Here is a 24,348-nt window from a genome sequence, read left to right as displayed (position 1 = left end):
TAATATTATAAATATACTAATGTCACGGGCTGAGTCCGGTGGTATAGGTAGACAGGGAACGCTTTAGGTAGAATAGGTTCTATTACTACGGATAGGCACTGCAGGCAGGTCAGGCTCTATTAACAAGACGTAGCTCAAGGAGCTATATTTAGGATCTAACTGGCGATCTAACTAAGGTTATAGCGATAATACTATTGCTACGTAATCTGATCCACTTATGGCTCTAGGGTAGGTTGGTCTAACTTCAAGCTATAACAGTGCCCCCCTCTTTAGCATCAAGCTCTGCCAAAACAGGCTACTATAGTCTAGGCTTATTAGGGTATCTCCTGTAGAAGTTCGCTACAATCTCTGCAGCATTCTCTACGTAAGCAGCAGGGACTTCTATTAGGTCTACATATCTAGCCTATTTCACAGTATACTTTAGCCTAGGGCAGCCTCCTCAGCCTTATCTATCCCATCGGGAATCCATAATATCTTTAACCTCCTACTCTTTTACTCCTTTAGCTTCTACTGGCAGTGGCAGGTCTACGTTCTGACCGGGCAGCGGATTGATGGCAGCTGGCTTTAGCAGGCTCATATAAAATACGGGGTATATCTTCATACTGGCGGGCAATTCCAGTCGATAGGCATATAGGGAGATGACCTTGCCGATCTTTAATAGGCCAATATTCTTCCAGTCTAGTTTCTTCTGTAGCCTAAAGGTCTTAATATTCCTAGCGTCTAGTTACACTAAGTCCCCTACTTAGTATCGTTAGGCAGGTCATCTATATCAGTTCGCTTAGGCTTTATAATAGGCTTATGCGGTAATGCTTTCTGATCTTAGGTACTCTAGGATATTGTTTATTGTCTTTGCGAACTGTTCTATGTCTCTAGTGGCTGGGGTTCCTCTGACTATAATCATAGGTTTAAAGCCTATTCGCAGGTAGAATCTATAGTTTATAAAGAACAGAGATACGCCGGTGGTTTCAGATTTCAGGGAGTTTGCTGCAAACTCGGCCAGGGGGAGCTATTAGTTCTAGTCATCCTGTAGGTATAATACGTAGGCTTGCAGGTACTATTCTAATATAGCGTTTAGGCGTTCAGTCTATTCGTTGGTCTTAGGGTGGTAAGCGGTGGATAGTAGTAAGCTAATTGACAGTTATTTAGTAAGCTTTTGCCAGAACTCTGCTATAAACTGGGGTCCCTGGTCCAATACTATAGTCTATAGGAGCCTATATAGCTTCTACACTTCCTTTAGGTAGTAATAGGCTGCGTCTTCGGTATCGCAGGTTCCTTTGTATACGATGATATATCTTATCTTGGTTAGGCGGCAGGCTATAATCAGGATGGCGTTATTTCTTTCGCTAGGCGGCAGATATGTGATAAAATCCATTGATATATGTTACCAGGCTCATTCAGGGATAGGCAAGGGTTTTAGCATACCTTGCTTTGCTTCTCGGGCTGGGTTAGCTCTTCAATACGTATGGCAGTTCTTAACCTATTGTTTGATGTAGGCCAATATTCCAGGCCAGTAGTAATCCCAGGAAAGCAGGTTATAAGTGTGGGTATGACCTGGGTGTCCTGCTATAGGGTGTTTATGGCAGGCTTTCAGTAGGGCGGTCTTGAGGGCATTGTAGCTTGGGATATAGATGTGGTCCTGGTATAATAGTCATTCCTAGACGATCTTGCACTCTGTAAGCGTAATCTTTAGGTGTCGCGGTGCGTCGGTCCTGAGGGCTTATAGTATTAACTGCAGGTCTTTATTAGTCTAGTATCCTTTATTCAGTAAGCAGTCGATCTTTTCTAGTAGCTCTATTGAGAGTAATGGCTCCTTAGGTATTAGTGCAGGTTAGTTCTGTTGTAGTAGGTAGCGAATGTGGGCTCTCTGGACTTATAGCAGCGGAAGTTGCTAGTTCTCTTTCTTTAGGACTACCTGGCTTTAGTGCGCTAAGCGCTTATCCCCCTCTTTAAGGAAGTCTTCTGACCTCCTGGTTAGGGCATTAGGTTTAATTCCCTATTTCCTAGGTTGATATATAATCTGGAAATTAAATTAGGATAAGAACTTAGACCAGTAGGCTTATTGTCAATTAAGTAACTTTATCGTTATAAAGTACTCTAGGTTCTTATGATCTATGATTACTTTTATTAATAAGGGTGCCCTCTCCAGTTTAGGTCTCTATTCTTCGAAGCAGCAAATAATAGCTATAAGTTCCTTATTGTAGATCTTGTAGTTGCATTCCGTGGACATATACTTCTTAGAGAAGAAGGCTACTAGGTATAGCCTTCCGTTATCGTCGTATTACAATAGCACATCAGCGGATATATAGTCAGAGGCATCTATCTCTAGGATTACGTCTTTTATCTAATCAAAGGGGCATAAGATCGGTGCTAATATGAAGGCTCCCTTTAAGTCTTAGAAAGCCTTTTTACAGGTTTTATCCCAGACGAATAGTATGTCTTTCTTTATTAGGTAGTTTAATAGGGCTATAAGCTTAGAGAAGTCACAGATGAACCTCCTGTAGAAGTTCGCAAATCCTATAAAAGCTTATATATTAGTTAGGCAGGTCAGGGTTTGCCAATTCTTAACAGTTTTGATCTTTATAGAGTCTATTCAGATACTGTCTCGTCCTATAATAAGGCCTAGGAACTTGGTTTCCATAACTATAAATTTGCATTTAGCTGGGTTTGCAAATAACCCGGCAGCTCTTAGTTTTTTAAGCACTATCTTTAATTGCTTAACATGCTCTTCTTGGGTCTAGCTATAGATTAGGATATCGTCTAGGTAGGCAGTGCAGAATATATCTAGGTATTCCTTTAGCGTGTCATTAATATACTGCTGGAAGGTCACAGGGGCTCTTGTTAGGCCGAAGGGCATAACCAGTGACTTATATAATCCAAATCAGGTGCAGAATGCTATTAGGTACTCCTAGCCTTCCTTAATGCGCAGATTATTAAAGGCTAACATAATGTTAATACAGGAGAAGTATTTCATACTAGATAGGTTATTTAGGGATTCTTTAATCAGGGGCAGCGGGTAGCAGTCTTTAACTGTAATATTATTCAGGGCTTGGTAGTCTATGCAGAAATATAGGCCACTGCCAGGTTTCTTGATAAATAGTATCGAGGAGGCTATAGGCGATAAGCTCGGGCAGATAAATCCCTTACGCAGATTCTTATCTAGCTACTCTCGTAGGGCTATCAGTTTATTCCAGGATATTCCATATAAGGGTCTAAATAGCAGTTTTCCTCCTGGGGTTAGCTCGATATAGTAGTCTCTAGATCGGTGCAGTAGTAGCTTCTTTACCTCCTTAGGCAAGAAAATATCTTAGAACTCTTAAAGTTCTTCTGGCAGTATAAATACCTCTGGCTTAGGCTTAAGCAGGTAGTCCAGTTACTTCAGGGTAACGGTAAAGAGGCAGTAATGGTCCTTCTGGCTATATATTCAGGCAGTTCGCAGGGAAACCGGGAAGATATCCTTTCCCTCTAAGGCTGGTAGGATACTCCCTTTTATCTGGCGTATAAACTTCTTCAGGATAGTCTATAAAGCCTTAATCCTTATAGGCTTGGTTAGGGTATTGCAGAATTTCTGGTAGTATAGGCTATTAAATGTGAATGTATGGGCCGCGAAGCCTACCTGCAGGTTATATTACTTTAGCTAAGGCATTCCTAGGATAATAGGGTAGCTGGCTAGCTGGGTTACGTAGAAGATTATGCTCTTCTGCTTGTGATCAGTAATGCAGAGTCTGGCGTAAACGTAGTAGGCAACCTTCCTACTCTTGGCAGGTTGCCTATTGAATACTTTAATCTCGAAGGTTCTCTTCAGGGGTCTAAACTTTAGGTTCTAGGACTTAGCCCAGCTCTTATCGATAAACCCTTTTCCTTCTGCTCTGCTATCAGTTATAGCGTAAGACGGAATTGGTTCTCTTCTGGCCATATTAAGGCTGGCAGGCAGTATTATTAGGTTTGAATGTTGGTTATTCTTGTTCTTAATTAGGATTCTATAAACGGAGGCGGTGGACAGTTTAATCTTCAGTATAGTAGGTATAGGGAAGGGAGCCTAGCGCTGACTTAAGACAGGCTTACCCCGTTTTTCTGGCGTCCTCAGGAATGTCTAAATCGGCAGGAACTGGCGCGGCTGGATATAGGCAAGTGTAAAGACGGGGGCTGGCTGGTGCAGTTGGGGCTATAAGCAAAGGCAGCTTAACGGAACCTGGTTAGGCATGTATCAGGTTCAGGGCAGTCGCGGAGGTAGTGGTTAGCTAAACTGCAATAGAAGCACTGGTTGTTCTCCTGTCGTTAGTTAGGGCGGTTATAGCGGCGCTGATTGCTAAGGTCTATAGGGTCTTTGGCTAGTTAGCGGTTCTCAGGGGGGCTTTTTCCCCTTTAGGGCGATAGGGATTTCTTCCTAGGCGTCAGGGGGTGTTCCTTCAGAGGCATATTTGTCTTTCGTAGCATAGGCTATAGGTTAGCTGCAAAGCGGCGCCGTCAGTTTTCTAATTCTTATAGGAAGGCGGCCAGGTCGTGATATTGGTAACTAGACGGTGGGTTATGTACCAGTATTCCGCGTAGCTCTTAGGAAATAGCTTGCTTTAATAGGGTAGGCAGGGCCTCTTTTAATATTTCTCCTTCTAGTGTAAGGCGTTGGAACTCGGCGAAGAAGGTGCTAAAATCCTTGTAAGTCTGGCGGAGGCAGAATAGTTTAGCGCAGGCATTATTAATACGGTTTAGGTCTCTAAAAGCGCATTCCAGTAGATTAATAATATCCTAGTAATCAGGGAGTTAGTATTCTCTGGCTTTAATATACAGTAAGACTTAGGCATAGGCACGTCCCTTAAGACGGCCAGTTATATAGGATATTTGGGCAAGGCATGTCGGGAATTGATTATAATTAGCTTTTAGTTTCGAGTATATCTGGGAGATAAAGCAGCGCAGGTCAGTCTAGTCGCCTTTAAACTTGTCAGGGTTAGGTAATCGTTCAGTAAGACCGGTTAATTCGGTAGATCGGGAAGAAGGCAGAGGAGTCGTTCCCACAGGAGTCGCTATATAAAGCTCAGCGGGGGCGCTAATCTCAAGGGGTTTATAGACAGTAGGTACAGTAGGTTAGGTGGCATTGAGGGCATGGCGTTCAGCGAGGCAGGCCTTAAAGATGTTATTATCCTTCCTCTTCAGGGCCTTCTTATGTTATTGTTCAGTATACTTAAGCTAGGCTTAAGTAAAGTTACGTTTAGCGGTGATTTATTATATAGATTGCTTAAGTCCTTGGTGTTTATCCTTCATGTTCTAGGCCTTATTCTCTAGCTGAGATATATAGTTCTAGGCACTTTTAGCGTAGGTATAAACGTTCTGGAAGTACTTAAACTAGTCGTCTAGGTATTCTGGGGCATAGTCGCGGAATAACTTAACGCTGTCCGGCAGGAAGGGCAGGAGCAGGCAGGCAGATATCGCGTTTAGTGTCTAATAATAGGAGCTATGTAGTATTACGGGCTAAGTCTAGTGATATAGGTAGACAGGGAATGCTTTAGGCAGAATAGGTTCTATTGCTATGGATAGGCACTGTAGGCAGGTTAGGCTCTATTAATAAGACGTAGCTCAAGGAGCTATATTTAGGATCTAACTGGCGGTCTAACTAAGGTTACGGCGATAATGCTATTGCCATGTGATCTGATCTACTTGTGGCTCTAGGGTAGGTTAGTCTGACTTCGAGCTGTAACAACTAAAGCCCTATAAGTATAAGAGAACTAAGGATATTATAATATTACTTATTAATAGTCTTAATAATATTAAAAGCAGTATAAAATTATATATTTAAAGGAAAAAATAAGAAATAAGTAAGTATAAAGGTTTTCTTTTTCTTAAGCTACTTCTTAAGAAAATATTCTATAGTAAGTCAGTCTATAGGAAAGTAAATACTTATTTTTTAAAAGCCTAAGATAATATAAGTAGTAATAAAGCCTTTATTAAAGATCTTCTGATTTTAATAAGAAAAAGGGCCTTTTTTAATAAAGGCTAATTAAGAAAGTATATACTTAAAAAGCTTCTATAAAAGTATACTAGCTAAAGGTAAAATTTCCTTTCTATAATACCTTATAAAGCTTTTTCTAATATATTTCCTTTAGAAATTAAAATATACCTATATCTATTAGCTAGAATATATATATTAAATAAAGTAGAAAAAATACTATAAGAATATTAAACTTTATTATATATTCTTATAATTTAAATAAGCTATAGCCTATAAAGCTATTAATAATAAGTAGCTACTATATAGCCTTATTATAAAGCCTTACTGCAGGAGATATATTATAAATAATTAAGTAGTTATTTATATTCTAAAGATACTTATTATACTTAAACTACTCTTTAAAATTAAGCTAATATTTCTATATAGTAATAGATTTCTCCTATAAGTATTAATTAAAGTACTTTACTTACTTAAGTATTATTACTATACTTAAGAATACTAAGTCTAATTAAGTAAAGTATATATTAAGATTACCTTTAATAAATACTTACTTAAGTATTAATAATAACTTAAAGATTAACCAGGGGAGTATTATTATACTGGCTATATTACTTAAGCTAATAACTATATAAGTCTTATAATCTTATAAAGAAAATACCTTTATTATTAACTTCTTTTTAATATATATAATAAGGTATTCTATTTTATCTTATAATATTTTAACTTTAATTCCTACTTTATTTATATTCTAGGTCTCTAATGTATTAATATTATACTTTATTATTATATTACTAAGGCATTAAAATTACTCCTTTATATTATTAATATTGCCTTCTTTATATTTAATATATAAAGCTTCTCTTAACTTTAATATTAATTTTATAAGCTTAAGATAATTATTATAAAAGTAAGAATACTATATCTTATTTATAGGTCTTATATTAAGATTATAGTGGCATTATAAAGTAAATATTATATCTTTTATTTCTTACTTAGAGGTAAATAGGCCTAACTTTTCTATCTAGATAATATAATATATAATAGCTTTTTTTTTTTTATTTATAAATTACTATAGATACCCTATCTTAGGATTAATAATATCCTTATAATCTATAGTATTTATAGCCTTAAGTCTCTTAAAGATATAGCTAATAGATATATAAGTAGAGCTAGTATATTAAGCTTTAGTAATATAAAGAGTTAATAGCTTCTTTTAATAGTTAATAGTATTATAATTAAAATTATAGTAAAGTTATTAATATAAAAGAATAATAGCCTAAGTAGCTCTTAGATTTAATTATAAGGGTATAATTTTAATAGATATAATATATAACTTTTTTATTAATTAATATTCTAGAAATTATTAATTTTAGTAAGTAAAAGTTATAATTTTATAATAGCAGCTTATACAGGGTTATTTTATACTTTTTACCTTATTTTATACTTTTGTAGCTAACTAAGCTTGCTTAGTTAGCACCCCCTCCCGGCTAGCCAACGAGTAGACCGAAGTCAAAGTCGATGGGTCTGATGTATCAATGACATCAACCATGATGATGACGATTGTATCTCGGCTTCTTCAATGTCGTCATTATTTGTAGTTCAGCCTCCTCATTACCGAACCTGCGACTACATCAATTCTTCCAATCTTTCGTCTCAATTGATCCTTCTATCCAATTTCGTAATCTGTAACCTTACATCCTTGATCATATTGTTTGCAGTACATCTCGACGGCCAATTGCAAAAATGACACTCGCACGCCAATCCCTATCTTCCTTTCGACGTCTCCCAACCATCACATCCGCACTACGAAGCAAACCCACGTATGGTCCTTATACCTCCTTACGTATGGAGTCAGGAAAAGTCAAGACCCCCGTCTCGTCCGATCTCAAGCACGACAAGAAAGTCACAGACCACACCGACGGCGCCATGGCTTCACTCAAGGGCGCGCCCGGGAAACGAGACGCAAACTCTTTCGAAAGTCAGAATTTGACAGAAAAAGAAAAGAAGACCAATAGTCAAAATGCGCAAACGAACGATAGCAAGGAGGGTATGTCGGGCGAGAAGACGGACAGCTTTACAAAGTCGGGAAGGTCACACAAGGTGTAAATAAACATGGAAGTTTCACATCTAAAGAGGATTATACCGATCAAGACTATATTCATAAATAATCACGGATGAATACAAAATTTTACATTCACAATTTGGGCATAAATCATTCGTACAACAGGACAGGCTGTCTATTGACGACACGTGATCTCAAACAGATTAGTCCCAATTTGCACGTTTCACTAACAACTCAGTCTTGACATCAATCAGCCAAGGTGCCTGTGTTTTCCACAGAAAATGTGCGGAATCATCCCATTTGTTAAAGGCCTCTATGAAGATCTCCTAGAAGCCATAGACGACCTCTTCCCCAGCCGGACCGTCGACACAGCTCCGCTCATGAACAATCGTCAATCATTTCCGTTGACACAGCCTTATAACCAAGCGTACACATCAGCCTCTCGTCCAGTCGCAGAGGAACATTGCGAGGTCACAGAAAGGCTAGAGGTCAGAGCGGCTCGCGCAAGAATGCCTTCGCCTCCGAGAGGACAGCCGACCAGATGATTTGAGTTGAGTTTGAAGTTTGTTTGTTCATTGTTCTCCCGATTAAACATCGCTAACCTACCAGAACAGGTTCAATTCTCCATAGAGAGAAATTGTCAATGAGACTTGGAGGCACCCTTGAAGGATAACAAAGAAGATATCATAAAGGCTTGCTCAAGTATGAATGATGAAAAGGCTTTAGATGAATGAGAGGTCGGAACATTCATATCCCAAGCATCAAACTCTCAATTACCCCTTCAAATCGCATTTCATCCAAGATTTGCTGAAATTAACGGCAAACTCCTTCGCCCTCTTCTCGTCCATAGGCTCATATTCATCTTTCTGTGGCTTCTCCCAAACGATTTTCGAAATGACACCCCCTTCCCTCTCAATAACCTTCTCGTTGTTGTATGCCTCGGCTGGCACTTGTCCTATCAGTGCCACATTCTCCATACTGCTCCAACTTCTGCACATCCGGACCCTGATATTTCCCTCCTTATCAGGCCCGTCGGTGCAGCACATCCATCTGTCGTCCATATCTCGAGGAGTGAATCCATATATGAGTTTGATCATCTCGCGACCGGGGATGCGGATACCCCATTCTGCGCTTTGGGGAACCTGGATTGGCTTGACGCTGCCATTGAGGCTGGCTCTCTCCGGTTTGTTGCTTGAAGCCATTGCTGTGGTATTGATGTCTGAAGAACGCAAGTATTTTAGGGTGTAATGATAGTATGACGAGCGATTTACTATGGATGGTACCTCATATTTAATACAGAAAATTTCCTGGCCCCGTCAGCAGAGCCATCAGCCTAATAATTGTTGCCCCGCCTCAATGGGGCTCATATTCGCAGCTTCAACATAGCCTCACCGCCTGTAGCGCTAATTATCAGACCAAAATCTGACAGGGCGGTTGTGAGCTGGACTGCCTCAACATTGCACGTTTGATACTGGTGGCGTATTGATATGAGAAAATGAATGCTTTTTCCGAGTCGGAACTTGTTCAAGTCATCCGGCTGAAGTTAAGGATATATCGGTTACTATCACACCTAGAAAACGCTTCTATCCGCCAGGCCTTCTCCATTCACAAACACAACCACTAGTAAAAGTGGTACACTTTGCCCATCTCGTTGGTGACATTGACGTTCCATTTCAGTCCATGAGTCTTTACTGCTTTCTTCCAAATTGATAGCGTCTCCTCACTTGCCTCGGGGATATCTGGCTGGCCTACAAACTCGAGACAAGGCTCATCTTCTGACCTGGAGTTAAAGCAGATGCCTATTTGTGTACGACCATGGTGTATAATATTCAGTTCCTCAATCCTTGGCATTTTAGTAGCGCAGGATGCAGCAGCGATAGCGAATCTGTCCATGATCTTCTGGTCGTACGCGTATCCTCCCTTGCCATGTTGCAATTGAGCGATACACTCACCTGACGGCAAGTGCTCTTTGAGTTCAAGGTGATAAAGACGTATGCTCGGCCATGTGGCATCATGCTTCGGGTTTTGGGGCAAGAGGATTGTGCTGTCAACTCTTGCCAGGAGATAGAAATCATCCAAGCCTATCCTTTGGGTAAAGGAGTAGAACGATAGACTTAAAATATCTTCTTGGGCGCTTAGGGGAACTGTGCTATTGCGACGGTCGACAGATGATCGCGGTGGCTGACGTAAATAGCTTAGAGCAAAAGACTGAACAGACGTTGGAATGATTTCAAGTGTCCGGGAAAACACTGTAATACTGATGTTAGGAAGGTCCCAGGGCCATTCAATTCAGTTCATGGAAATAAGCAGTCCCCTTATCATCTTTTGCATAGCACTCACTTGTTCTTTGACTCATCTCAGCAGTCGAATCAATATTCTCTTCGTCGGTAAGCCACCATTCCACCTTTGATAGACGTGGCATCTTTGAAGCGATGCGGTTGATGGAGGATGGCGAGAACAGAATACTTTGAGAGCCAGGTTCGACTCTGAAATAGGAAACAGCTGGTATCTGAGCAATTCCCGCATCCCAATCTTTGAACAGCTCGACATAGAAAGGTATCACATTTCCAAAAAGGACCTCTGTCCTTTCACGCGACCGTTTTGTTTCATTCCGCAACAGACGAAGAGCGAACTTTTTGGGCGGCGTTATAAATATCTCCAAGCCAACTACAGGTGCTTCTCGGGGCGGAATCCGCGACAGGACCTCGAGAAGTTGTCTGACAGTTTTGGTAAAAACTAGATGGTCATCGTAATCTTCTTCTGGAATTGTTGACGCGGTTAGATTGTGTGCGGGAAATTCGAAATCGAACCATATATATCGGATGTAGCTAAGGCGAAGCGGCGTGAGATAGTTTTCGCGCTGAGCATCATCAAGTCTCATCGAATTCAAAATCAGATGCCGAAATGTAATCGACTCAACGATGTCTCTCCATTGTCGGGATACCGATGCGTAGGATGCGAGCGAGGTTATGGGACAGCGTTCATTTATGTGAGGGACTAAACGCGCCGCGACGATCAATTTCGACACGATATTCCGGATGATCTCGGAAGGAAGTGTATCCATTATGACAGAGAATTTTTACAGGCACAATTGAACTGTTATCACGCGCATGCCTCTTGGTTGTGAATTTGAGCTGGCTAGTGAAAGATGATGATCCATTTTCTGGTCAAAATGATCTTCGTCTGCCAACCTGGTCGATCAGTCACGTGGAGGATGCTGATAACCAGGCGATGTTGGCTGATCCTGCACAATGGCATAATATAACACATTAATGAAGAAAGGAGAGATGAATAAACTTGGAGAACAATGAAATATTGCAATTGTTCAAAATGTGACCTGTCGTTGGCCATCTTTGGTTGTCCAAGCTCTGAGTACAAGGGAAAGACAAGCCCAACACCAAGTCTTTACAGGCGCAGCCCATGGAGGCAGAACCATGGGTTTCATTTTATCACATGAGATATATTATTTCAAATACAAGAGGTGTTTGCCTGGCTAGGATCTCTTCCGTGGAGGCGATTATAAATCAAGGGTCCAATGGGTAATCCTGTACATATTCCGATGCGTCATTATGAGCGGGGTATGACCTTTATAACAATCTCAGCTCGCCATGTAGTTGAAAGCTGGTATAAAATCATTAAACTTCAAATAACACACAGTCTTAGATTTTATAGTTGAAGAATATTGTTCGCATTCCATATCAACTTGATTGAAAATGAGTGCTAGGTACAGTCTCGCAGAACTGGCGCAGAGTCTCATCGAACACGGTCCTAGCAAAGCTCTCCAAACATCTCGCAGGATCCGAGCCATTCATAATCACATCACTGTTGTTGATACTACCAAGGCCGTATATGTCTGGGAACACGACAACTTTCCCACAATTTACGTACCTTTGGTGGATATCAGAAACGGAAAACTAGCTGACAAGCAGAACATCTCGGTTGAGCTCAAGGAGCGCGCAGCAATCTCCCAGCTTATAGTACCAGCTCATGATGTCCTTGAAGAGAAGAAAGTTGATGGAGTCCTGAGATTCTTTCCGGATGTGACCCTTGGACCACTGTCCGATCTAGTGCGAATCGACTTTCGTAGCATAGGTACGTCCCATAGTGCGGCCAACAACGATATGAGGTTGACCATTCAACAGATCAATGGCTGGAGGAAGACGAACCCATCTTTGTACACGCCAAAGACCCTTTCAAACGTGTCGATATCCTCCGCTCTGAGCGCCCTATTGAGGTTCAGGTTGGTGGTAAAACCGTTGCCAAGACTGAATCGTCGATGCATCTCCTAGAAACAGGTCTACCAACGCGTTACTACTTACCTCTTGCCTCCGTCGACCAGGCTGTTCTCAGAAAGAGCAACCTCAAGACCAAGTGTCCTTACAAAGGCGAGGCTGAATACTATCACGTCGTGGTGGATGGAAAGACGCATGAGAATTTGGTCTGGTATTACAATCACCCAACGCATGAGAGCGGTGCTATTGCGAAACTCTTGTGCTTTTATAATGAAAAGGTCGATATAATTTTGGATGGGGAATTGTTGGACCGTCCCAAGACAAAGTTTGCTTAATGGTTCGGATTATGATCATGTATGTTAGTTTTAATGGTTGGCGTCCCTTGACTCTGCCTTGTCAAATTTCTTTTACGTACGTCATAATTACAACACTCTGTTCATAGGGAAATATTCTACAGCAGATGATATCCCCCATGGTCAATGTTTGTGGGCTGGACGGTCATCCTGCAGTCACGCGGACAATAGCCTTGTTCAGACCACAATATCGTGTTGAGTTCCGAACAGACGTCAATATTCAGGTCAATTTATTAATGAATCACCAAGGCAACTTGCATGATATGATACAGGTACGCGGCTCAGGGAATAAGAGATTACAAGTGAAACATAACGACATGGCTTAATACAAAGCAAGCCCTTTTTGTCTCACCCGTTTCAGCTTCTATGACGATGAGACTTTACCAGCGGGACGTTCCTGGACTACCGATGCTTATTTCCCCGTGCATAAAGAGATTGCTTGCAGGGATGATGGATACGAAGCTTGTCCTACCCACCTAAAATTCCATGTTGTGCTGTAGTGATACAGAATTTATATGATGATTCAACGAAGTCTGGTTTCTGAAATGATCTGTCGCACACCAAGCAAAAGCAATTTGTTCTTGTGAGCACAGTTTTCCAGCCACAGGCCAGTTTTGATCGGCGATTGTGGGAGATGCTGTGCAGAATGGAAGCCCGTCTTGATGTGCTTCTGTTGAGATTAAGTTCGGGGGTTGGCTCCTTGGGCGGACCACACCGCCGGAACAATGCAGTAGTCTAGTCTAGTCTATCTAGAATCTGGACTCTGGAGATGTCATGTGTTAGTCAAAAGCCATGTGCTAAATATTGTCCCTGGGAATTTTTAGTGCCTTGTTCAGTTTCCCATGTCAAAGAATCGAGACCCATCCATCTGGATTTCTCACTGCGCGATCGGGGTACGTTGGTTACCAGGTTGCTTATCAGGCGACCGTCGATGGTGCGCATTCGAGTAGCGCATGATCATGGATGTCTCCCTGGATACCCGCTCCATCGTCAATTGTCAAACCAAGCCATGGTTGACGACCTTGTTTTTGCGGTAGTACCAGACTGAACGGTCAGTCCCCAGCCACCAAACACTAGGAGAGAAAGCCGGTGAGCAAGCGGGGAAGAGGAGAGAATCACCATCAGCTCACTTGACGAAAGCGGCAGTTTCATGCACTAATATTGTTCAACAGTCAATTATTGGTCCGGATGTATTACATTGCATAGGCGTAGATATCTGGGGTTGCAACGCCTTATCGCGCTTGTTTAGACATGACCGGTACTGTACTAGATATATCTGGAGGGCTGGATGGCTGGCCAAGGAGGAGACGTTAAGGGTCCGTGCATTAGCGAAGTAAAGCATCAAAGAAAAGAGAAGAGAAGAGAAGAGAGAAAAGAAAAGAAGACGCAGTAAGACGGGTCCTGCTTCTGATTGATGCCCGCTTGCTGCAGATCAGCGAGCATGGGTCTTGATAAGGAAGCTAAGCTAAATGCCAAGCGACAGATCTAAATCCGATCCATCATGCTACGACATCACATACCGTTCTTTTTTCACATTCTCTGAATGGTCTTTGCCGTTTTCAGCCTCATCATCACTTCCAGAAAGTCGGTGTCGATTGGTTCATTATCTCCCGCTAACGTTGGTTAGTTGAACGATTTCCGTTTCGCCACACCGGAATGATGGTGGGTTCTAATTACCTAGTTAGTGTCATCTCTTGGCGGAATAACGGTGTACGACTTGGGGGAGGGGGGAGTACGATGTTGGAATCGATTGTGAGAACTGAGACCGGGTTAGTTGTTCGGTTTCATGGACTATTGATTCACGATTCGTAGTGTGCAAGGTTTATTTGACAATGAGAAAGCATGTTTGCATTTATTGATGTTAGAGTTCGTTTGACAGATTGACAGGTTGAATATGGTTTGCATGCACCTTGACGACATTGGACCAAGCGAAAGTATATTTTGCCACAGAAGGCAAAGTGAAGAAAAAGAGCAAACAAGGTGCACAAAACAGCTTGCCACTGATCATCAATGCTTTCACTCTACCTACTGTACAGCATTGTCATACTAAGCACGAAAAGCGAGGGAGGTCATCGGACATGAATTGTAAAGGGATTAAAAACTGGGGAAATAGAGAGAGAGAAAAAAAGAAAGGAAAAAAAAAACTAAAAAAACTCTATGGTGGTGATTCATGTTAGTGCTAGAGAATGGGTGTCTCGAGTAATGAGCAAGGGTTAACCCGGGAATGTTGCGTGAAAGGTATTGAACCTCGGCCAACGATCATTCCATCAAGAACTACGACAATGACAATGAAGGATGTCTTACTCTTGGATGAGAATGAGGGAATAATAATCCACTTTACCCCATGTCATATCTCCTGCTTGCATCATGACAGGAGCTGAAGTTGACCAGGATTTCATTTGATTGCCCGTCTTTTGTAGGCAGGCGCTGTAACTTGACCCCTCTGGCCCCTCTGGCCCCTCTATTGCCAAGTGATAACCGCCGTAAGAGCACTAAATAATAAGCGAATTTTACCCGTAGCAGGGTTCTGAATGTCCTTACGTGGGGGTTACAATAGTGAAAAGTCCCAGTAGCACCGAAGTCGGTTTACGGGCCGGCCTACCTACCATTAACAAACAGATGGAAGCAGCCCACCAAAGCAGGAGCCTGATTCAGTCAGTGTGCGCCCATGGTGTGAAAGTGAAATTCTATTAGCCTACCGACAACCTTGGTACGGATACTTGAAAGTCATCTGGCCCGCCAAACCATTTTTTTTATTTTTCTTTTCTTCCTATCTTCCTTCCCTCCCCCTTCTTTTTTCTTTTCCTTTTCTTCTCCAAGTCTTCCCCGACTCAGAGACAAAGAAGAGTGGTTTCATCCATTCAATTTCTCAAGTAAACAAAAGAGAAAAGAGGCAGTCGCGCGTCGCCATGAATCTCAGAGGAGTAAAGGCGGCTGACAAAGACCCAAACGCCTTTCCTACAAGGCAACTAACGATTCTCGGTACGTCATTCACTTCATTCAATGGATCCCTCCCACAGCGCCTTCACCGCATCGCATCACTAATAATCACCAGCAATATGTCGATTTTCTGAACCCATCGCCTTCAATTCCATCTTGGCCTACACTTTTTTGATGGTCAAGGAATTGGGAATTGATGAAAAAGATGCTTCATTTTACGCGGGACTTCTTGTTTCGGCCTACGCCCTCGCTGAGGCCCTGACTTCTATGGGATGGGGTATTCTCTCCGATCGCATTGGCCGCAAGCCTGTTGTCTTGTTTGGACTCGTCGGTGTCGCTCTCTCCAGTCTTATCTTTGGTCTGGCCAAGTCTTACTGGGTTGCTCTTTTGGCGCGATTTGTAGGCGGTGCTCTTAACGGCAATGTGTCTGTTATGCAGACCATGGTTGCTGAAATGGTGAAATTGCCTGAGCATGAGCGTAAGTTTTCTTTTTGGTTCATTTTAGAAGGTCTTAAAACAGTCGCTAATCATGTCACAGCCAAGGCTTACGCCGTGCAGCCTTTCATCTGGACTTTGGGTGGCATCATTGGCTCCGCCATGGGAGGTTTCCTCGCCCAGCCAGCCTACTGGTACCCTCGATTTTTCTCCGAAGATGGACTTTTCGGACGATATCCGTTCCTACTCCCCAATCTTGTTTCGGTCATTGTTGTCGTCATTGCCGTCATCCAGGGCATTTTCTTCCTCGAGGAGACTCTCGTCAGACCCGGTGAGGAGGCTGAAAACGCCGCTCTCAACTACCAGGATATTCCAGCCATCGACGATCTGGAGTCCATCGATGAAAGAACTCCCCTCCATGGGCGCGTTCGAAACCAGTACCGAAGCTCCGCCTCCCGCAGCCGCATGCGACACATGTCTCCCTCGACCAGCCGATCGCGCCCACGCTTTGCCGAGTCCAGTTTGGGCATGGCCGTTGAGCACGACTTCATCGATCTGCGCCGATCTTCCTTTGGAACCGTCCACTCTGTCCTACTGCCCCAGGATCTCCTAACACCGCCCAACGAGGAGGATGAAGGATCCGAGTCCAAAGAGAAGACGTTCAACTACACCGTCATGATGCTCATCGTCGCACTGCTCATCTTCTCGTATCACCAAATGGCTGCAAGCAGCCTTCTTGCCACGTATCTGCTCGACGAACCCTCGGAAACACGCGGAACGCTCGACTTGGTTGGTGGTCTGGGTTACACTGTGCACGACGTCGGATTGTACTTGGCCGTTAATGGTGTTCTGGGCCTGCTCATCCAGGGCGTTGTCTTCCCCATGTACGTCAGCCGCGTGGGCGTGTGGCACTCGTTCCTTAGCATGATCGTCCTCTACCCAGTATCCTACATGCTCATGCCTTTCCTTTCCGCTTTTTCTGAGCCTTTTACTTCTGCTGGAATCTACTTGTCGCTTTTGATGCAGAGTTTCTGCGGTCTCATCGTGGCCCCTGTCTGCTTGATTCTCATCAAGGACGCCACACCCTCTCCAGCAGTGCTTGGACGGGTCAACGGACTCGCCATGTCTGGTGCCTGCCTTGCACGCACCATTGCTCCCCCTCTTGTTGGAGTTTTCTACGCTCTTGCAGGTTCAGTGACAGCGTGGGCCAGTTGTGCCGTTGTTGCCGTCATTGGAGCCATCCAACTACTCTGGATTCCACGAAGAACACTCAGGAGGGACGACGTTGTGGTGGATAATGCCCTTACCACAACAGTCACCAATGAGTCACATCGTGGTCGCCGTGGCAGGAACTCATTGTCATAGAGACAATGACACCCTACAACAGCAGTTTTGTGGCAACCTGTCCGGTGGAATTATCCGGGGGGTTCCTTTTCTTTGCAATATCATGAGCATTGGAACACGCTATCTACCAACCAATGAAGCTCTAAACATCGACTTGCACATACCGGATGTCGACCGAACAATCGCATATTGAACCACGATCCGATCCCGATGTCCATCGCAAGAACGATACCCTAATCTGATACAAAGAACACGCAATCGGCGCAATAATTTCTTGCTTCGATTGCTGTATCACGCCATGCACAGCAGCATTCCCGAGCACATGTTATTCTTAACTCGTTTGTTTCACGACACCAGTGTTGCGGTTGTATCTGCCACTTTCTTTTTTACCATCATCATCCGGGTCTTTTGGTCACGTCCTTGAACTTAGTCTTTCACAGTTATCATCATCTTCTTGATTTTCGAGGCAAGGCGTAAAGTATGGGTCAAATGATTTCTGAGGTAAATGATGCTATTGAAGACTGTCTTGTGTATGTCGGTGACTACGCAAACTTAAAACCTCGTGCTCGATTTTACTTTTCTATGTTTTGAAATCTGCCCAGGGTACTTCTATTGTTTGTTGCTTTTCGAGGCGTAAGTCCCGAAGTATACATTTAAAATCAACTCATAAAAAAACACAGTTTTTGAACCTAGATGCTTCAGGGTACTTCAAAGCGTATAGACGGACTTTCATTTCTAGTATAGGTAGCAGAATCAAATTTTGAACAACTCATAGAACTGTTATGTGACATTGATTATAAGCGGATTAAAGTAACCGCTCCTTGTACATTTGCAAACATAGGTATATGATGATGTGGTCAAGACAGTAGATATTGCCACATGTATTGATAATCAACAAGGTCTCACTCTTGCGGCCCAATGTCATACAGTTGGCTACACAAGCTTTTAACAAGAAACCCCAGGGTTCGGGTCGTTCTACCAAACTTCCAGTCCTCACACAGCATTAGGAACACAGCGTTGCTAGCCAAGTTTCCGGTAAAGCCACGTCACCAAGACAAAATTGCTGTCCAATGTCTCCATGTCTTGCACGGTGTCTCTTGTTGTTATGAACCCGGTATACAAAGCGTTACTAGAAGCCGGTGAACCAAGGTCTCATCCACTAACCAACTGGCACTTGCAGTATACCCAATGGCACACGCCTACGCCTGTGATCTTACTTGGTGTTGTTGGAGATGATCCGATGGCGCAAAAGGATGGCCTGACAGACTCGTAGAAGGGAACGATGTGGGCTGATAACGGGAGTGGCAGCCATTCAGAGGCACTTGAAGACACCCGAATATCGGAGAATGTTCCATTGATAAGCCACCATCTTATCATGTGTCTTCCAACTACCGATATCAGGTCCCAGAGTCAATATAAGCCCACTTTGGACTTTGGGGTACAGGTAGGGAGGGAAGAAATGCGGGGGAAGTTGGTGTGGGGGATTTCCTATTCCAGACCAATTCCCTTCATCCGAGCCGAAGCACCATCAGCCCGGGAACAAACCCGACAAAGATATAAGTAGACACTCATAGACTCGGATTGCACCAGAGTTTTAAATCCAATCTTATCTTGTAACTCAATATTGATCTTACTTTCCACTCAGTCCCAAACTTTATCAACATGAGCTCTTCTATCCAGACTCTTTGCCGTGGCGTCCGCGCTGCTCCCCAAACTCTCCGTCTCGGACTCAACCAGGCCCGACGACTGAGCACCACAGATCCTAGCCGTAGTGTTTCAAACGGCAGAGATAATGCTGTTCATGACCCCATTATGGACAGGTTCTGGGGATCAACTCGCGTCAACATGTCCGAGTCTTCTCCCATTGTTACCGAGACTCCCAGCATGACCACGTCCAGCCGAGACCCTCCTCTGGGCACAAACGTCTTTGAGCCCTCATCTGCACCTCGCTGGTCTGGCATCAACCTTCCCACAAGCCGTCAATAAATCTTGCGTGGCTGCTATTCACTACCACCATTAAATGCTTTGCCGCATATCTGACAGCTAAGCAATACCACAAGTTGGTTGGAGATTTATCCCACCAATAACGACATGAAATGAACAACCACGCCCCAATATTACATATCACGCCACAAAGTTATCGGTTATCAAAGTTGCGCAGCACATTCCAGAAACTTTCGTATCAGAGTGTCATGAAGTACTGCCAAAGATGGAAGTTGGAGTATTAATCGCAAAGGTGGAGGAGGTCCCGCTTCAAGCGCGGTGGCTTGGTCCACCACTTCGGTGTTCAAAAGTAGTACCGAGCCGCAATGACTTTGGTCATGAATTAGATGATGAATAAGGGAAAGACGAGATCCCTTTTCTTTTTTGTAAATAAGTAGGAGTTTCTGGGTTGATAGCCATTTAACAAAGCTTGCAAATTTTGATCACATTTATATCAAGTGGCCAGCTTCATCGCAACCTGAATCAATACCTGGTATGTCAAGTCCAAAAATACTTGGTTGCAATTTGTCGCGAGCCAGAGAGATGCATTACTACGTGTCGAGGTAGTAGCCCAAACTTTAGTCGCAGTATCGGTCTGTTCTTATCTAAATCATCATATTATGTACACATGCTATTGCTTCTACAGGTACCCTTGGAAAGCCACGATAAGCATTGAGATAGCCAAAAGGCCACCCGAACCTGCAAGGCCAATAGCAGAGTTGCCTTCATCGGCAGTGGTTGTCGCTGATGCAGCAGTATCGGAGCTGGTGGGAGCCGCACTGGTAGTAGCTGAGCCAGTAGTATCGGAGGAATCATCCTCTGTCTTGGTTTCGTTTTGAGTCATGGGGCCAGCAGAGTCCGCAATCAGCAAGTTGGAAACTACGGCAAAGTTGGCAAGCTTCTGCTCCAGTGCGTCCTTGCCGTTGCTCTCTGCCTTCAGGCTCTTGGCTGATTTGACAAGGACAGGCAGAACCTTGTCGGACAAGAAGGGGGCAAGCTTGGTGGTCACAGCGAGCCACCTGTGAGTGAGGGCCTTATAAGTAAGGATATCACGGGGGCAAGTGTCCTTTGTGCATGAGACCTCTTTGAATTCGCCATTCTTGGTAAAGAAAGTGTCAAGAGTGGTCGTGACCATTTCCTCGGTAAGCCTCTTCCATGTATCGTCCTCGCGAGAGGTCTAGCAGTCTGGAGTCAGTATTGAACATTCAATATTGAGGCACATGAACTCACAGTATTGTACAAGTAGGCGAGGCCCATGGAAAGTGACGCGGCATTGACCGACCACTGGAATTTGTTGATAGTAGTGCAGTTATCATCAACGCGTGCACCGTCGTAAACAGCGCCAGTCTTGCTGTCGATAAGACCTCTCTCGTCGAGCCATGAGTAGGCCATCGTGACATAATCGGCGACCTCCTCGCTACCAGTCCATCGATAGATGCGTGCTCCCAAGTTAAAGAACAGCGCAGTCGACAAAGCTACGCACGTCAGTTATGTCTTCCAGATATGGAAAGAGAACAAATTAACTTACTTTGCTTATAAGTAAAACCAACATTGGTGGGCATGATCTGCCATCGTAGACCACCGTAACAAACCTCGCTGTCCTCCTCGGCATCCCATCGTTTGCGCTGCGTATCCCAGGCGTTCCTGGCGAGATTGTACCACTGGGCCTTCTTGTCCGATGGCGCAGGGAAATCATACTCAGCAGCTGTCATGGCAGCCATTGCCCAGATAGCCTGATCATCGTTGCCTTCTTGCCTGGTCTGGTTGGCTGGCATGAAATTTTTGTCTCGTCCAACCTGCCATTGAATACCTTCTGAAACAAGATCGTTGTAGGTGTCGTCGCCGGTCAATTGCCAATAATCGACAAAGGCGCTCATGAAAGCTCCCGACTGATACCAATAGTAACCATCGCCCGGTTCATGATACTCTTCCAGGAGCCCCGGAACGTTACTGCTGTTGTTGCCATTATACAACTCAATAAGGTCCCCGGCCAGGGCTTTGGAAGCCTCGAGAATGCCCTTTGTGCTATCAAGGTCCATAGACTGGACAGTCACAGACTGTGCCAATAGGGCCAGGCCAGCGATGTTCTTGAACGTAAACATAACGAATGGAGATGTGGAGGACGGAAGTAAGCAGATCGATCACATCTCCACTGGATGGAGCAGGGCCTGACTTTTTATTCTCCTTGAAATTACAGCGCGCTAAGCAGTTGAAGCTAACAAAGGTACACACACTTGTTTTAGCGAAATGAAACAAGGAGAATCCTTCAAAGCTGTGCTGGCCCAATCAGGTTATTTCCACTAGCTACTAAAGTGAAATGAGGACGCTTATGTGAGAACTTGGCAACCTAAGGCAAATATCATCAACTGTTCTGTCGCCACGAGATTTCTCTTATGCATCAGGTGAAAACATGCATGTCTATATCCCATCAGTCAGAGAATATGCAAAGTTATACCGTATATCACCAGAAAGAAAACAATAACATATCTCAAGAAAGCATGGCAATTTGCCCTGCATGTTTCCACTAAATTAGTTTCGGTGGAGTATCCCACTCAGCCCTATTATTTCATCTTACCGGCCACTACCTATTTTCGTCTAGTAATGACAAGCTGGCGCTTTGTTACATCATTATCCTCAATTCTATCAAATGAATACTGCTGATCTGCATAGAACAATCAAGTACGCCGCTAGACCCAGCACGTTGTTCTAAAGCCAGGGAGTGTACCGTATTGATAATACCCAAGAACAAATACTGAAACGAGACAACAAGGCGTCGATCAGTCACACGTCGACAAATAAGTGTGGCTGGCTACTGTTCAAAAGGTCAATGTTTTATTGCACAACAACAGTGTAACTACTGAATAAAATATAGATATGTAAAGAAACTAAATTGTTTTGCTGCAAAGATAGCTCAATCTTGAACCCATCCTTGTTTTTCGTCTCAAAAACGTGATGTCAGAACAGTCTGGGTTTAGAAACCGCCAAACTGGGGAGGAGCACCAAACTGGGGAGGAGCATCGAACTGAGCAGGTTGAGATGGCTGTTGGCTGTCGGAACTACCCTAGTTCTCATTGCCAAATTCTTGCTCTCCATCGTTGTTGTCAGAGTCTTGATCCTTGTTCTCTTTCTTGTCCTCGTCTTTGTTCTCATCGTTGGAGTCATCGTTGGAGTCATCGTTGGAGTCATCGTTGGAGTCATCGTTGGAGTCATCGTTGGAGTCATCGTTGGAGTCGTCATTGTTCTGGTCATCACCAGATTGACCATCACCGGACTCGTTGTCACCATCAGAATCACCATCGACAGAAGACTCAACAGGATCCGCAACCTCAGATGCGGCAGGGGTCTCGGAGTCGTCAGCGGGGGTGGTAGGAGTAGCAGGAGTCTCGCCAGATCCAGATCCAGAGCCGTTACCATCGCAGGTTCCGACTTCCTTGGGCTCACTTCCATCGGTAACACCCTCAAAAGTGATACACTCCTTAGGAACATCGGTGACTTGCATACCAGAGATCTTGGCAGTATCACCCATGTTGGGGTTGATGCCAACAAGCATCTTTCCGTTGCTAGCGGAACCACCAGAGATCTCAACGTGACGAGCAGGCATAGACTTGCAGTTACCACAGCTTCGGTACAGCTTGCCAAAGTCGGATACTTCAAAGTTCTTGATGATAACGGTACCACCACCGTTGTGCTGGATCACTTTGTCCTCGGCTCCCTTGGCGCCACCACCGTTTATGGTGGTGGTCTCGCCGTCATCCTGCTTCTTGATGCTGAAAGCGTCCTCACACACGGCATCCCAGCTTACGTTATTGAGAGTACAGCCGCCATTGCAATGGACACCCTCGATCTGGTTGGGACCTGGAACATTAACGGTTAGAGATGAAAGGTAACGGCACCGATTGACCTACCAATGCGAACGTTGGAAAGAGTAGCGCCTTTCTCAAGGATGAAGACAGCGTCAGAGTCACCGCCCTCTTCCTGGCCAGTGCAGGAGACACCGCGGTCAAAGATAGCGTTCCCGCCATCGAAAGACTCGCCGGCAGCAATGGTCATGGGAGCGTCGAGAACACTGCTACCACCGGCACCACCGCCTTCCTGTCGGCGAGACAGAGAGGGAGCACCAGTAATCATAGGAGCGGGAGCGGCGTAGACACCAAGGGCCAAAGTGGCCATGATCATACTGTACTGCATTTTTGCGGTTATTGAGAATCGATCGAAAGATGACAAGAGTGAATGTGGTATCAAAGCGGTTGAAACGACTGAAGATTGCAAAGAAAGATAAAGAACGGCCAAGCGCAGCTTGTCAAAAGAATGAAGTGAGAGATGAAGAAAGTGATGATGAAACAGATGACAATTCTCGGGGCATGTCGTAGCCTTATATGTTTGTCATTCATTGTCCGGGGATTATTCGCTTATCCAGTGACATCCATCGTTTATAGATCGCCCCAGAAGTCAAGTTTCTTCTTTCGTCCCGGGCTTGCGTAAACTCAATCCACAGCATGGACCGTAAAACCGGTCACTATAACCCATCTTTGACACGATGTAATCTTCAAATGATACACCTCACCACCCGTTTCAGTTATCAAAAAGACCACCTATCATACGCGAGCTAAACCCTGTAGTTTGCATGACACAAGACGACGATCACTGGCTAGTTTTAATTTGGGAGAAATTTCCCGATGCTGAAACAGGCCCCTTGCCAGTGCTTAGGCGTTAAGCTTAACAACCTATGAAACCAGTTGCGACTGCACTGTAATTCACGTCGCTGCGCAGGTCATGGCTGACGTGTATGTATGTATAATGAAAAATGTTCAAATTGAACTAGATATCTAAGCCTTGGTCTATTTTAAGCCACGACAGAGGTTGTTTACGTCGAGAATCGCCCGGACCTTTCTGGGGTAATTTGTCACCAGGCAAGGGGTTGTAGGCCGCCAATCCACCGTGTTTCAAATACTTGACAGTCAAATCTTCATCATATCGTCGCCAAGATGTTTTGCAGAAAGCCAATCTATAGTTAAGTAAGTAATCAAGCTTTTTCCAAGCCCTGGTGGAGTAAGTCCG

The 24,348-nt window shown here is 44.0% G+C and overlaps 8 protein-coding genes across 8 annotated transcripts; 4 read left to right on the top strand and 4 right to left on the bottom strand.

Moving 5' to 3' along the window:
• Positions 1-7,684: 7,684 nt before the first annotated feature.
• FPOAC1_006119 (uncharacterized protein) lies at positions 7,685-8,548 on the top strand (the record flags this gene model as incomplete). The annotated part of the gene is made up of 2 exons (XM_044850614.1): positions 7,685-8,043; positions 8,242-8,548. 2 exons carry the CDS (start codon positions 7,685-7,687, stop codon positions 8,546-8,548), a joined length of 666 nt encoding a protein of 221 aa, XP_044709326.1.
• A 228-nt stretch (positions 8,549-8,776) lies between these two features.
• FPOAC1_006118 (uncharacterized protein) lies at positions 8,777-9,205 on the bottom strand (the record flags this gene model as incomplete). Its single annotated transcript, XM_044850613.1, has 1 exon — positions 8,777-9,205. One exon carries the CDS (start codon positions 9,203-9,205, stop codon positions 8,777-8,779), a length of 429 nt encoding a protein of 142 aa, XP_044709325.1.
• Positions 9,206-9,623: 418 nt separating this feature from the next.
• FPOAC1_006117 (uncharacterized protein) lies at positions 9,624-10,425 on the bottom strand (the record flags this gene model as incomplete). The annotated part of the gene is made up of 2 exons (XM_044850612.1): positions 9,624-10,252; positions 10,344-10,425. 2 exons carry the CDS (start codon positions 10,423-10,425, stop codon positions 9,624-9,626), a joined length of 711 nt encoding a protein of 236 aa, XP_044709324.1.
• Positions 10,426-11,716: 1,291 nt separating this feature from the next.
• On the top strand, positions 11,717-12,570 carry FPOAC1_006116 (uncharacterized protein; the record flags this gene model as incomplete). Its single annotated transcript, XM_044850611.1, has 2 exons — positions 11,717-12,095; positions 12,146-12,570. The coding sequence occupies 2 exons, from the start codon at positions 11,717-11,719 to the stop codon at positions 12,568-12,570; spliced, it is 804 nt and encodes a 267-aa protein (XP_044709323.1).
• A 2,927-nt stretch (positions 12,571-15,497) lies between these two features.
• FPOAC1_006115 (uncharacterized protein) lies at positions 15,498-17,328 on the top strand (the record flags this gene model as incomplete). The annotated part of the gene is made up of 3 exons (XM_044850610.1): positions 15,498-15,570; positions 15,644-16,006; positions 16,067-17,328. 3 exons carry the CDS (start codon positions 15,498-15,500, stop codon positions 17,326-17,328), a joined length of 1,698 nt encoding a protein of 565 aa, XP_044709322.1.
• A 1,641-nt stretch (positions 17,329-18,969) lies between these two features.
• On the top strand, positions 18,970-19,293 carry FPOAC1_006114 (uncharacterized protein; the record flags this gene model as incomplete). Its single annotated transcript, XM_044850609.1, has 1 exon — positions 18,970-19,293. One exon carries the CDS (start codon positions 18,970-18,972, stop codon positions 19,291-19,293), a length of 324 nt encoding a protein of 107 aa, XP_044709321.1.
• A 637-nt stretch (positions 19,294-19,930) lies between these two features.
• On the bottom strand, positions 19,931-21,392 carry FPOAC1_006113 (uncharacterized protein; the record flags this gene model as incomplete). The annotated part of the gene is made up of 3 exons (XM_044850608.1): positions 19,931-20,467; positions 20,521-20,765; positions 20,819-21,392. The coding sequence occupies 3 exons, from the start codon at positions 21,390-21,392 to the stop codon at positions 19,931-19,933; spliced, it is 1,356 nt and encodes a 451-aa protein (XP_044709320.1).
• Positions 21,393-22,351: 959 nt separating this feature from the next.
• On the bottom strand, positions 22,352-23,478 carry FPOAC1_006112 (uncharacterized protein; the record flags this gene model as incomplete). The annotated part of the gene is made up of 2 exons (XM_044850607.1): positions 22,352-23,145; positions 23,196-23,478. 2 exons carry the CDS (start codon positions 23,476-23,478, stop codon positions 22,352-22,354), a joined length of 1,077 nt encoding a protein of 358 aa, XP_044709319.1.
• Between the last annotated feature and the right edge of the window lie 870 nt (positions 23,479-24,348).

This window comes from Fusarium poae, chromosome 2 (genome assembly GCF_019609905.1).
Source record: "Fusarium poae strain DAOMC 252244 chromosome 2, whole genome shotgun sequence".
NCBI classification, from domain to species: domain Eukaryota; kingdom Fungi; phylum Ascomycota; class Sordariomycetes; order Hypocreales; family Nectriaceae; genus Fusarium; species Fusarium poae.
Note: the sequence above shows the minus strand (reverse complement) of the source record. Positions and strands in the feature narration are given on the sequence as shown.